The sequence below is a fragment of the Cibotium barometz genome, chromosome 2 (assembly GCF_041138505.1).
Source record: "Cibotium barometz isolate CiBa-2024 chromosome 2, ASM4113850v1, whole genome shotgun sequence".
Taxonomy (NCBI): Eukaryota; Viridiplantae; Streptophyta; class Polypodiopsida; order Cyatheales; family Cibotiaceae; genus Cibotium; species Cibotium barometz.
In genome coordinates, this window is record NC_141047.1 from 29,992,737 (window position 1) to 30,007,665 (window position 14,929).

Consider the following 14,929-nt stretch of genomic DNA (forward strand, 5'->3'; position numbering starts at 1 on the left):
TAAAGTTTTTCTAAGCTGTGTCATATATCTTGATATTCATAAAGTAATATGGTATCTATGAGAGAGACATGAATGAAAATAATGAACTTTGTATGGTGAAACTGATTGAATGCAAGTGTCTTATATCGTAATATTTATGAAGAAATATGGTTTCTATAAGAGAACAATGGAATTTTCTTTAGATATAGAACGTGTGAGGAAATGAAAGACCTCATGACCTATACAAGCTAGAAGCTTAAATGTAAAGCATTTAGAGATATTACATCCACAAAATTGGAGGGTTCATTGCAACCACTTTGTTCTAGTGCAAGGAGGCTTGTAGGACACAATTAATGCTATCTACATAAAAAGAAACCCACAACTACATACATAAACTATGTACATAATGCTTGATTAAAAAAGTAATATAATATTGATAGCTACATCTCATTTTCTAACACTTCAAGCTTGAAGTTAGAGGTTGTGGTGGTAAGCTCAAGTTGATGATATCCATACATGCGTTTGGGAATGAACCATCTACCCCCATAGGCTTGTTGAGACCAAGCCATAGCAACCAATAAGATAAGGGACAAGGAAACTCCCCAGTACAAGCCTGAGGGGAAGTTATAGATCTCATCGTACCCATATATTTTTGGCCTGAAAGTATCAAAGCTAAGGATAACAAACCGGCAAAGAGAAACCCCAAGAATAAATACAACCAACATGGGCTTGCATCTAAGATCCCACATGACATTTGCCACAATCTGCGGCAACAACCACCAGAAGAGGACCACTTGGAGATAAGTTTGCAAGCCTTGTGTCCACCACCAAAGCACAAGGCCTATAACTAAGTATAGTGGAAGGCCAAAAACCCACAAGGGCCACTCTTCAACCTTGATATTTTCCCCTTTATGGTCAGCCACCCCCATTCTAGCTTTCCTCCTCCATGTGAGGGACACTACTAAGACCAAGGCTACATAAGCCGAGATGAGAAGGAAGTCGCTGAGGAGGGGGGTGGTCCACTTCCACGTGCGTAATAGGAACTTGTAGCTAAATCTTCTAAAGTATCTAAGGGGGAGATAGAGTGCCCTAATCCAACGAAAGGTGAGGATGGCGACTTGGGCGGACAAGCCCAGTGTGGAAATGTAATAGGCGTCCACTTTTTTGAGGCTGTAGACGGTTTGGGCAATGACTAGGGTGAGCTCCACGAAGATGGTGGCGAATCGTATTGCCAAGGTGGCCGTGAAGAGGGCGTGTTGCTCTTTCATGTTCTGCTTAAGCCCGTTTATTTGCACTGTTGGAAAGAAGAGGGGGTCGCTTTGGTCCCGGAGGCTCTCCATGGTGCCCTCCACCTTGGTGCTCACGAGGTCGATTTTCGAGTACCTGAGATTGAAGTGCATCCGGATGTTGCAATCCGAGGTACTGCCCAAAAACAGCAATTTTCAGCAATACCTTCTCAAACACACACACTCTCTCTCTCTCTACCTTAGAAAAAAAAAAAGAGAACTTAAGAAAGGCTACATATTGTTGTCACATTAACCACTTCTCAAACTCTCTTTTTGTATTCTTGGAAAAAGGAACTTACTCTTGTTGTCATATATACCATTATAATCAAAATTTCCAATTTTTGTGTCGACTTTGTGATATAAGAAATAAAACAAGTAAAACGAAGAGCTTAGAGAAGTTGTCATTGGCATAACATCCTCCTACTTGTAGATAACCACAAGCTTCCCCACATGGAATCCTCTTAATCGAACTTTCATTTTGTGACTGATACACCATCATTCCTTTTAATAATCAAAATAATTAAGCCTGATAAGTGTAGCCATGGTCCACCAACCATAGCCTTGTGATTTCAAACACTTGCAATTTTGTTCACATAAGAAGACAATTGGATTAGAGCCATATGCCAAATTGGTCAATACACCCACCTTCCTATACGAATCCCTAGAAAACACCAACTCCTATGCACAAATAGAAACGAGGAAAGGAAGGATTAAATGAGTACGATCTTTGACTCGTTGCATAAAAACTTTAGATAGTTTCACCAAAACAAATGTCTTAACTTGGTTTGTATCCATGTAAGCCTCAAATAAATGGTAAGCCTTTAGAGAAGTTTAGTCAATGATCATAGCTTGATGGACAAGCAAGTTCTTTAGTGGCTAGTCGATAGTTGGACACTTTCCTATAGAAAACAACAATGCTAGTAGCCACCTCTTTGGGAAAGGAAATACTGTGTAAAATTTGTAAAGATGTGAGAGAAGCTTGAGAAATTATACTTTTTTAAGGTAGGCTGTAATCCTTCTTGGGGGGAAGGAAAGATTATAGTTGAATTTGGAACTAAGTAGTACAAATCTTAGTGCAAAAAAATAAGGACATTGGAATATGATATAGTTGGAGTTTTTTACAAACATTAGCTAGGATAAATTGGCAAAAAATGAGCACTATGCCTGAGGTTAGACATGTGGCCAAATTTTTGATTAGGAATCAAATGTTGAGCAATGGAAGCTAAACTTGAACTAGTAAATGCTGCCCTTAGGAGATAAATTGACCTTCCCATTAATATTTTCCCTCAAACAAATCATAAAACCTATTTCAAGGCTTTGTATACCCCAGAGAAATGATTATAGCAACTTTCAATCTTTAGGTCATGCGCTAGAAAAATAAATGGCCAAACTTCATTCAAAATTTAACGGTTTTTAAGAAATAGTGTGTGGCTCCTTCTGATTTGCTAAGTTTCAAACACCTACAAGCTTTCCCCCCTCTTTGCTAATCTTCTTCTAGTAGAGGCAGTTTTTTACCCCTCTAAGGTGGTGAAGCAAATGGATGGAAGAGAAGTGGCATTGAAGACATATAAAAACATTCAAAAAGAGAGGCCATGAGAGTCTAAGGTGATGTGTTAGAGGTGATGAGAACACTACCTGCAGTATTTCGGGAACATTTTTAAGTGAACTTGACATGAATCCTTCTGAGTGTGGGTTGAAGAGCAAATGATAATTTTGAATAAGCATTTTCTTCTTAAATTATTACTTTTGTTTTAAAAATCTAAGGCGGCATGTTTTTTTCTCCTTGGAAGATGAGGTGATTTTTTTTTATTTTTTTTAAAATTTAGATAGAACAACACAGACACTCTACATGCCACCAATTTAGCTAGAATTAGATAGAACAACACCGACATGGCACAGGGGGCTCGAACCCATAAGTTCAGCACGATATGATTTAAGAAAGAAGTAGCGCACCTATTGAAAGCCGTCTCGTTGAAGCGGCGAGGAGTGTTCAAAGTGCAAGCCGCCATGCAAAGCTCACCGGAGATGGAGTTGAACACCCCGGCGGCACGAAGGTCCGCGTACGGGGGTGGAAAGGAGGCGCCGCTGCTCTTGGAGCCGTGCTCAGCCCTCAGGGAAGCGCGGCCCGTCACATTCTTCAATGTAGTGGAGTGGTCCAGCCTCTCCGAGGTTACCAAATCAAAGGAACCCTTTTCCCCCGCCACCAGCCCACCACCCCCTTCGCCCTTGCTTTGCCATTTCCCAATTATAAAGCTCCCCCCCAGCCATGAGCTGTTATTGTCACCTGTATTAGTGCTAATCCCACTCCATGAAGCCAACTCTTCTTTGCAAACATCCTCAACCGCTGCATAATTACTAGCCAAATCTCCGGCACAAGTACCCTGATCAGGAAGAAGCCCTAATGCTAGTATTAACATAAACGATAAGCTAATCACGAGCTTCATGGTTTTTGGAAGCAAGCTTTCCTAACCGTTTTGGCACCCAATGGATCAGATATACTTGAGTCACCTTCTCCGGCTTCTAATGCAGGGCGATATTTTGGTACTAAGCTCCATGTGTTCCTTATAGGGTTCCTGCAACCTTCTATTACAAACTACGTGTAAAAACACCCCATATCCCCATCCAGCAACTGCGAGAGCTGCCAGCACTAGAGAATCGAAATTAATGTCTGCCGGCCGGACAAAAAGAGGATGAAGACGGCGATGCGGCAGCCTTTGCAAAACGCCATATCAGTGCCACTGGCCGGCGTTAAAGCCCATGCTATGCCAACATTAAAAACTGCAATCTTTCCTCGTGTTATCTTCCCCAATGCATTTGGGTTTTTTTTTTAAACAAAAATAGTTATATATTTATAAACAACTGGTCTTTTACAAAAAGATCTTTTACAACATCACCACATCCATTGAGGTAAGTCCAAACTCTCATCCTCCCAAACAAATGAAGACTCTCCCATGAAAAGTGAAAGCCCAGCTATGTACATACAATCAGTAGAATTCCAGAAGTAAAGCCCTTCGGAGTTTGTTCTTCAAAGTACTCCCCTTTGGTCCAGATCTTTATCACAGGTCTTCTTCCCATAGGGTTTCCAATTAGTGCTATAAAGATGTCCACTGGTTGTTTCTCTTTTAGGTACCACCTTTAGGTCTTGGGCTAGGTGCGGCAGTGCAGTCCCTCAGCCGCATGTAAAAGTGCACGTGCGTTACACCATTGCTATAGAAGCCGTTGCCCATAGTAGCACTGTACTGCTGCGTGAAGACACTACCACCCCTTTGCATGTGCTGCTGAAAAAGCTACTGCTCAGATGTAAAACAATAGAAAACAAAAAACCCAAAGTAAATGCAAGTTTTTAATTTTATTTTTTTCACCTTAATAACTAAGGTTTAATGTCTCCCATTCACATGCACCAACACACCCACATCCACTACCATACACACATCCACTACCCAACACACTCACACCCACATCCACTACCATACACACTCACACACATACATATGCATGAAATATATATGGTTGCATAAATAATCACACACAAAGTTGTCAGATTTTGACATTTTGCACTAGTGGAAGGGCCCACGCACACCCGCCTTCCCGCCCATGAAATTTGAAACCCCCCGTGGAGGCGAGCTATTTTCGGTGCTGCTTTCTTGCATGGCGTTGCCTGTTTCAGAGATAGTAAGGGTCTAGTTGCAAGAAGAGGAGGAGGGCAATTCACATATCTTGAGCAACATCAGGAGGGGGGGGGCAAGGGGGACAGGGTTCTGATTCGCGGGAGGAGGTAGATCAAGCTCTCCCTTGGGGAGTGGAAGCTCGGCCTTCGAGGGAGGAGGTGAAGAGATGAGAGGGAATATTAAACATGGTGTCAACAAGAAGTGGTAAAACCAGTAATAGCCGTGCCACCCTTGGAGTTCAAAGACGACAAGGAGCATCTCAGCATTGATCTCGTGAAGTGCACCAAGCTTTCAAAGAAGCCAGCGACCCAGTAGATAGCTCAAAGACTCACGAAGCCCATGAAGCCTTGTATACAATTTGTCGAAACGGGAGCAAGATGTGAGTCCTCAAGCGTCGATTTTCCATGCTTTCTCTTTCCCAGGTTTTTCCAATGTCACCTTCATTTGCACCCTTTCTTAGCTGCTTATAGTTTAAGTCAATATTAGGTAATTTGGGAAAAATCTCACATTTTGGGAATCAATTACTCCATATAGTTTTGGACATATCTTAAACATACTAACTCCAAATTTGTCAGAGATCATAGATTTAGATTCTACTCTTCAAGATCTTTCCGATGATATGTCACATGAGGGGGTTTTGACAAACTCTTGGACAAGTTCACCATGCTCCCATTTTTCAAATGGGAATGGGATTTTTCCCAAATTATCTAATATGGTGTTGTTTGCAACTTGCTGCACAATGTCCATGATGGTTACTAGGTAAATTGAACTCAGTATCCTATTTTGGAACTCGGGGAGAGGGGGGTTACTCATAAATATGTAAGCGTAGCACGCGGGCTCAACAGAACGAGTTTTTTAAATCCCCTTTTGATACATTTTTTTACATACAAAAGGGTACTATTTAAAGAGGGTATTTAGAGATTGAATAGAAAAAGGTTGTGTTTTTTTATTCATGAAAACATTACAGATAAGGGGTTTTTAAATTAGGCCTTGAACGCACGTGATATAGATAGTTTACATATAGTGAACCCCCCGAGTTTTGGAAACATCAAAGCGAATCAGCATGTTTATATCAACTACACAAGCTACCTTGACATTGTACAGATGTAGGGGACTTGTGCAATAGCAAGCAAGTATAGATGTAAGGGACTTTTGTGCTTACTTGTTGCTATTGCAAAATGTCCAATGATGGTTATGGTAAGTTAAACTTGGTACTCTATTTTGGAAACATCAAATCAAATCAACATTTTCTAGAATGGATATCATACACCTCCCAATTGGCCATGAGATTTGAAGGTGGCTTGCTATTGCACAAGTCCCCTACATTTGCATGTGTCATGTTTTTTTGCAATGTGTGTGAAAAATGCCTTATGACATTTAGAACCATTTTCCACAGACTATGCGATCACAGGCAACATCTATGATGCACTATTATAGGTAAGTGATTGCTTGGCAACAAGGGAGTGATGCCTGCATGGAATGTCCATGCCCATGATGCTACTTGGCAAAATGTTATGTGCATGTGTTGTGCCCATGCTAATCTAGAGATTATTATGTGCCCATGCCCATGCCCATGCCCATGTATGCTCACAAACGCTTGGCTACATGATTATTAGCATGTGTTGTGTTGTATGTGTCTACATATTTGTGTGAGCGGTGTGTACATGTGTGTTGGAACATGTGACTGTAAGATTGTGCCCAAGAGTGTGCATAAGTAATTTAAGCCATAATTGCTTTGTATGACTACCATTTTTTTCTTGCAGTGGGAGGAGCGTCAATATTGTGTGGGCTTATGGCCGGTACAAAAAGTGCTTTGTATGTTTGCAGCCAACATGTGAGGATAAGGATGACAAGATAGCCCACTTTAGTCATTTGGAGTACTTTAATAACCACATGTTAAAGCAACATGCAGGTGCGGATGTGATTTTCAATGATAGAGGGGTAGTAAAAGAATGAGTTAGGAAGTACATAAATGCTCCTGTGTCAAGCATTGCTGACAAAGGCACTAATCGTATATACATGAAGTAGTACCTCTTGGCAAGAGATGGGGCCATCCAATTTCGGGCAGAGCTCCAATATGCTTGCGAGCTACATAAGGATAGTGTGGCTACAAAGAAGGAAGCATTCATTTCAGAATACATAGATTGTGGGGGTTAGCAAATTACAAAGCCATGCAAGAGGCGTCGAAAGATAGAGTGCAACCAAAAATTAGGACTCCTCCTAAAGGTGGCATAATGTGTCGTGGTACAGAGTTTGCAGATGATGTCATGGGGCAAGAGGAGCTTCCATAGGGTAGGAAGATTCCAATAGTAGAAGTGTCTTCCTCAGGTTTGTATGCGTGTACTATACATGGTTGAATACACTACCATGTTTTTAGTCTACCAGCTTGCAAATACATACTTGTTATAATGTTATGAATCTTTTTACAATGTGCTGTTTTTTTGGGGTCTTCTAGCAATGTGTTGAAATTGGCCTTCTTGCAATAGATCATGAAGATGAAGATGCCATGGATGTGTATAGTGGAGGCACTGAGGTTTTTGATGAGTCACTTGAGGATAGTCTTGGCAAAGCAAATGATAGCCTACATGATTTTGAAGAGACCCAGGTTACATCTCTTCCACAGACCAACATAGGTGCTGCACATTGTCTTATTAGCATGGTTTATGGTTCTTAGTAAGAAGTTGCATTGTATTCTTTAATTTGTAAACTTGACTCTAATTTGGTATCGAAATTGCACTTAAGAAAGATTTGCGGAAGATTCGCGGGGGCTAAGTGCATCTGCTACCACATTATCTTTCCTAGGACGAAATTTGATGTCAAAGTCATATTCTTGTAGAATTTCAATCCATCTTCTTTGCCGCATGTTGAGGTTAGGTTGGGTGAAGATCCACTTCAGACTTTTGTGGTCAGTTACAAGCTGGAATTCGTCCCTCAAGAGATAATGTCTCTATAATTTGAGGCAATGAACTTGACTGCTAAGAGCTCCAAATCATGGGTGGCATAATTTTCTTCATATTGCTTCAGCTTGCAGGAAGTATAAGTGACTGGTCTTCCTTCTTGGCCTAGGACACCACCAAGTGCTGGACTACTGGCATCAGTAACCACTTCAAACTCCTTGGTGAAATTAGGAAGTTTCAGGATTGGGACAGAAGTAATAATGGCCTTGAGCCGATCAAAACTGTTTTGATGGATTGGCAGCCACACTATTTTACAATCCTTCTTAAGAAGATCTGTCAAGGGTGCAGCTACCAGGGCATAATCTTTGATAAAAATATACTAAGTCTTAGCTTGGAGAAAATTTCCTACTCATCTCGACACCTTTACTATGTAAAGATTCAAGGATACAATTTACAGGTAAGACCTAGTCCTATCCTCTGCAGGGGGAGCGTGGTCTTCTAAAAGTCAAAATTACCCATAAGGTAATTGATCATAATTTGGGCAACTACTAATCTTGATTCCTAGAGACAATGCTTTTATCCTCATCCATATGCAAGGCACAGCCGCTGGCCTAGTCTCCTAAAATAGAGTTACTCGAGAACCTATTTATCTAGCGTAGGACTTTCACTTAATCTGTTTGAAAGCTACCCGACTAATTGGGTCCACTCGTCCGTAGGATGGTGCCGTCGAGGCATTCCATCCTCCCACTTTTCACCCTACTCACGCGTCAATTTATTTTCTAATTAATCCTACCACATTGTTTGACATAAATAAACACGTTCCTTAATTAAGGCCCTTTTCACGACGTTCATTAAAATAGCCTTTTTCCATAGTACAATAATGCCAAAGACGATTTATAAAAAAAAAGTTTATACATGAATCAATTCCATACAAGCCAAATCGGCTCTCTTATTCTTTTCCTTTATATTGTCGATGATCTAGAATTCGGCCTTCCAGCCTCTACATACTGGGCAAAACCCTACGGGACCATAAACCTCATCATCGGCCTGGCGAGGACTCAAGGCCGACCTGTCGCCCTCTCAGACTCCGTCGCGCTCGATCCTCCTGCCCCTCAGAGGGATGTCTACACACTAGGGTGGGCTTATTCACTGTACTAGCTTAGACCCTCAGAAGTAGACATCATCACAATCTCTCACCTCAATCGGCGAACCTTATTCTTCTAATGGTATGAGGAATACCATGGGCCAATCCCGAGCTTTGCTAACGACACCAACACAAGCACAGAAATGGCATTAGCATCGAAGCCAGGAAAAACCTGCACTCTTTCTCTTAAAGATAACAATTTCAATACAAACCATTGAATACAGCATCACTTCAAATAGTAGCTTCATACATTTTTTTTCAAAGGAAAAGATACACATCTTCTTTCTTCATTTATTGACATTAATATTAAATAAAAACTCTTTTTAAAAGATAACCAAGCTAACCTGGCCACCGTTTCCTTGTGGAGCTTGCAACAACGGGATGGTTGGAGCTATTAGGAGCATCTTCTTCAATCTCATTGTTGCGTGCTCCTCCCGAGGTGATATTCTGGCATCTTCGGGATGGGGCCATATTGAATGTCGCCTTGTAGTGCTCGATGCTATGATCGTAATGCTTCAGTCAGATCTCGATTCAGAGATCGTTTGCCCACTCTATGGGCCAAAAACTTCAGCATGCGAACCTTCTCTAAGGTAGAAAACCTCTTGCTAACGTCCGCGCAAATGGGGGGGCAGGGATTTGTGAGATGTCCTTAAGGAAAATGGAAAAACATTTTGCTGAGGCGTGAGGCCTGCTGTAAGTCTCTTCACACGTCCCGGGGGGGGAGAAGAGCTAAGGACACTCCCTCTTCACAAGGGTGGGCTTATCTGAGAGTTGGCAGATTAGGGGGTGCTGAGAGGAAGGCTACAAGGGATGGCTGTAGGTACTGCAACAAGTACAGCATACAGGCACAGATGGGCGGTACGGACTGGCGGTACGACCTTGTGCAGGGTATTCTCTACGTAGAAATGTGTGCTGCCGTACCCCGAGGGTTTATATAGCTGAGGGGGGTACGGGTGTGGGCACTGAGAAAAGTACGGTGTATCATAAAAGTGTGCAGATCAGTGGTCTACATGGGCCTGGGAAAAGATACGGTGGCGTCGCATGTACCTTTTGGTTAGAGGTAGCATGGATGTCCATGTGGCGGTGATATCCTTTTGTGCAAGATGGTGTTGGAAGAGACCTTGAGTGATTCTCTATGATTCCATGGCATCACCCAAAAGAAATATCAAGGTTCCGTGTGTACCATTGCACTAACATCATCATTAAAATATTTCAAAAAATATGTATATGTAATATGTGTGTATAAAGGGTTGTGTGTCTCCCTTAGGCAAAACATAGACCTACTGTAACATGCCCATCTTCATTAATAAAGAAATGTCCAAGTAATAGATGAATTTATAAGTTTTTATGGTATAAAAATCAATGATTTTATTAAATGAGCCATTTCTACTTAGAATTTTCAGATTTCGGTACCAAATTTGAAATTTGCGCGTGATTTTACCCTAATATAAGATTTTACAGCATCCAAAACAGACACCGGATCAAGCTTATACGCGAAATTTAGTTATTTTTAGTTAAAACACGACGGCCTTTAAACCTTAATAAATGCACGACCAGACGTCCGATTGACAGACGGTCTGCACTCCAACGACCAAGGGAACATCCTGAACATTTTCATCGAAAAAAAATTTCACCCCCCTCCCCCCGAGCGGTCTGGCATGCAAATCAAGGTCGACATCCCAAATTTGGGGACCTTGGCCCAAAAAGGATCGTACACACTCACCAGGGCGCCCGTACAATGACCATGCAAAGACCAAAGGCCGATCATCCACTGTATGGTCCACATGTCCATGGCTCCTTGAGGATCAAATTAAAAAAATACCTTGTCGAGAAATGTGGGTGATTCCTCCAAGGAGTTCTACTCTATGCATGCCATATATGTAAGTGATATGTCAGACATGGGAGCACATGCATGGCCACCTTAGGGGTCTCCACCTAGACTTGGCACATTACCTAACTTGGGTTAGCAAGCCTAGTTAGGCTTGGGTTTAGGTTTGGAAGAGAAGAAACTAGTGTTCACTACCATGATTAGCACTACTATCTCAAAATCTTACATAATCGTATAAAAATAAATTTATATAATTATGTTCAATGCTTTAAGACTTTCAATAGAGATTCTGAAAATATAAGCATTAAAAATGAAGCTTGACGATATGGCCACATTATCCTCATAATTACCTATCCTTGTGTCATTTAACTACGTAAAAATAAATAATGTTTGTTATAAAGATGTGTAGTACAAAAAACTATACCTTAAAACATATAATAATTAGTTTAAAATAGAAATTACGTGTAAAAATTATTTCATAGATCAAGTTAAGATCACCACTACATGTTTTGTTGGTATGCAAAGGATATATCATAGTGTTTATTTAGGGCATGCCATATACATGCCATATACACTATATTTGTGATGCAAGAAAGTTGATATTTATAAATTTTTAATTTTTGATCAAACTACATGTTTAAGTGTACGACTAAAGGCGTGATGTTTCATTAGAAGACCTCAATGTTAAATTCCTTGTCTAATTGACTGACTAGATTAGCCATTTTTAGTTAAAAAATGATTGTTTTTTCTTTAAAAAAAGTTAGAAGTTATACCAAAGTAAAGACTCTTATTGTACAACCACTCACATAATATATATATATATATATATAGATCCATGCACATGCATTCCTGCACGTGTGTATATATATATATATATATATAGAGAGAGAGAGAGAGAGAGAGAGAGAGAGAGAGAGGCATGTGCCCTAATGCAAAAAATAAAAAATAAAAAATAAAAAATCTCTTTAATTAATTGTTGGTTCTTACATAATTCCATATGATGATAAAGGGGGTGGCCCAAACCGATGCCTACATATCTGCCTATCTGCTCTAGAAGATGAAAGGCAGCACGTGTCACTTGCCTTTGTGCGGAGCTTTTCTGCTTGGTATCTCCAAAAGCTCTCTGTAAGATGCTGCAGCAATCAAGCGAACGTGGGTCTTAAGGCGTCGATTAATAGAAACGGTTAAGTGACAAACATGGTTGATTAATTTACTCACCAAGGTGGGATAGGATCCTCTTCTTGTAGTAGTCAATCCGGGCGTTAACGGAGTACTTGAGATCCGGGATGGAAGGCAGGGAGTCTCGAGCACTTCTCTTGATCTCGTGAAGCTCGGTTCGGATGGCCGTCTCTATGATCTCCACAGCCCACGCCTGCCACCTCTTTCGCTCTTCCAGCACCCCCAGCCAAACCCACGGCTTCGCATCACCAGCCACTCCACACGCACCCATCCAAAATTCAGACACCCCGCTTGCTCCTCCCATCATGCTCTTACCCGTACGCAATTTAGGAACTAGAAAAGACAGGCCGCCGAAAATACATTTATGCCACACAGAGACTCGTTGCTTAGCATATTTAAGGGAGAATTGTTGCGCTTAGCGCACTAATCACTCGTTGCTTAGCACTAAAGGGAGAATCGTTTCACTTAGCAGTAAAGGCTCCCACCGTTTGGAACCTTCAAAGATGGTGTGTGTGTGTCGTGTCGCATATTTTATATGAGGGATACCATAACGTGGTGTTTACTCGAGAAGGGTCACTCATAAATATGTAAGCGTAGCACATGAGTTCAACAGAAGGGATTTAAAAAAAATTAATATATTTTTTACATACACAAGGATATCATTTAAAGAGTGTATTCACAAATTGAATAAAACAAGGGTGTGTTTTATTCATGAAAAATATACAGATAACAGGTTTTTAAATTAGGCTTTGAACTCACGTGATATAGAGGGTTTATATATAGTGAACCCCCCAAGGTGCTTAATACTTAATCTAGGCTAAATTTTATGTTTGGTGTGTGTTTGTGTGTGTGTGAGAGAGAGAGAGAGAGAGACAGAGAGAAGGAGAGAGAGAAAGAGAGAGTGAGTGTGTGAGAGAGAGCGAGAGAGATATTTTCATATATTGAAATTTATGTGTTGTGGATTATTTGTACCCTATGTTATGTTTGGCAAAGATCTAATGATATATAAATGAAAACATAAGTAATAATAATTTTGGATTAGTAGATGCAGATGACATGCTTCTTCCAAAAATTAAACTATATAGTTGAGATCTTGCTTCAAAGGTGCAAGTGTTCAATTTCTCTTCTCCTTAATGCAGGTCTATGTGTGTGTGTATGGGGGGGAGGGGAGTGGGGGGGGGGGGGGGATTCATCACCAAGAAGTATGGAATGGAGTAAATGTCTGGATAGATAATTACAAAATGTTTTTATTCTATTTGCTCTAATTTCGTATAAAGATGCATATCCATAAAATTGGCCACAAGGGAAGACTTGTATTGATAAAGCACAATCAATATATATTCAACACAAACAAGAAAATACCTTTCTGAGACAAACATTGGTATACTCTACTAATGATCTCCAGTTGTAGCACAAGAGATGATCTCAAGAGCCATCTTAACTCCACCTCCTCCACTTTCAACTACTGGCAACAAGAAAAATATTAGAATGTCTTAGGATGATGACGATGTTTGGGTTCCCATATTGACCCCTTTGTTCCCCTCCTTGTTTACAATTTATTCTTTCATCACACACCATGGGTAAGAAGAGATGCTTAGGATGATGATGATGTTTGGATTTCCATATTTACCCCTTTGTTCTCCTCCTTGTTTACAATTTATTCTTCCTCTTGTCTGGATATCCGTGGGGCAAGGCCCCGAGTGTGGATCCCTACCCGGCACGAGAGGCTGACACTGCTTTTGCTGCCAGTGCCCTCGGAGGGGGCATCGCAGAGAGGGGACGAGAGTGTCACACAAGCAGAAGGAGGATAGCTCATGTGAATTCATCACAGATCTTCCAAAAGCAAGTAGAAATCTCCACAAGATGCACGTAGAGCACAACAATGCAATATGCTTGGAAGAAAGCAAGAAGGATGCATGTCGTATGAATGCTACTGGGTAGATAGGTTCTATTGAGACAAGTGTTAGATTTATGCCCAAGATTCAGGGCTAAAATCTTGATGGTAGACATTGAAGGACTGAGCAAAGAATTGAAACACTTAGAAGAAGAAGAAACCTTTGAATGTAGCAGAATGCAAGCTGAGGAACCCCCAGCATCCAGAGATGATAAAGTGGCCAAAGTCACGAAATGAACAATTAGCTGATTAATGATGCACTATTAGATGGTGGATCTAGAGTAAACGTCATTTTACAAAGGAAATTGCAGTAGGATTGGGTATCAAATGGGAACCCATTCCATTCAACATAAGAATGGTAGATAATAAAATGGTGGTGCATAAGGGAATTGTCAAAAATGTCCAAATTAAAATCAAACAAGTAGACTTCAAGGTCAACCTAGTAGTCGTAACCATTGAAAACCACACTCGGTCTTACTAGGTGTTAATGGGAAGGCCCTAGTTCAAACATGACAAAGTGAAGTAGGACTAGGGAAAAAACATAATCTCCATTAGAAAGGGAAAGCAAAAAGGTCCATGTTGACCTTTTCGATATGTAAGGGGATCAATAACACCTACTCAATGACCAGTCCATTTGGAACCATTCAATATGTCACAAAGCTTTGATGATGAAGAAGAGGAGAGAATACTCCACGAACATCTCGACCTGGTGCCCTTGTACATGTTACATGTAGATGAAGTGATGGGGCACTATGCGGAAGCAAAAGATGGAAAAGCAAAAGAAGAAACCAAAGAAATAAAGAAAAAAGAATCAAATTCCGCAAAACCAAAGGGCTCAAGGAGAGAAAAACCAAGTAAAACCATGTAGGGGAAAGCCTTGGAAGAGGCTGAATGGGCTTGGAATATAGAGCAAGAGGAAGAAATGCAAGAGATCCATGATTGGGTGCAAAAGCAAAAAGAGAACCAGAAGGGAAATTTTGCAAAAGTAAGCCCAGATAAACTTCAAGAAGTGAATCTGGGAAATGAAAAAGAAGAAAATCTAGTGAAGATTAGT

General features: G+C 40.7%; 1 protein-coding gene across 1 annotated transcript; it reads right to left on the reverse strand.

Annotated features, from left to right (window-relative positions):
• Nucleotides 1-144: 144 nt before the first annotated feature.
• LOC147640916 (uncharacterized) lies at nt 145-3,947 on the reverse strand. Its single transcript, XM_086809222.1, has 2 exons — nt 3,219-3,947; nt 145-1,401 (listed from the first exon to the last, which is right to left on the reverse strand). The coding sequence occupies exons 1-2, from the start codon at nt 3,707-3,709 to the stop codon at nt 420-422; spliced, it is 1,473 nt and encodes a 490-aa protein (XP_086665348.1). The 5' UTR covers nt 3,710-3,947; the 3' UTR covers nt 145-419.
• Nucleotides 3,948-14,929: the final 10,982 nt, after the last annotated feature.

Coding starts and splice junctions, on each gene's coding strand:
- LOC147640916 (XM_086809222.1), bottom strand. CDS start 3,709: ATGAAGCTCGTGATTAGCTTATCGTTTATGTTAATACTAGCATTAGGG. Junction 1,402..3,218: donor AACGAGACGGCTTTCAATAG/GTGCGCTACTTC, acceptor GTTTTTGGGCAG/TACCTCGGATTGCAACATCC.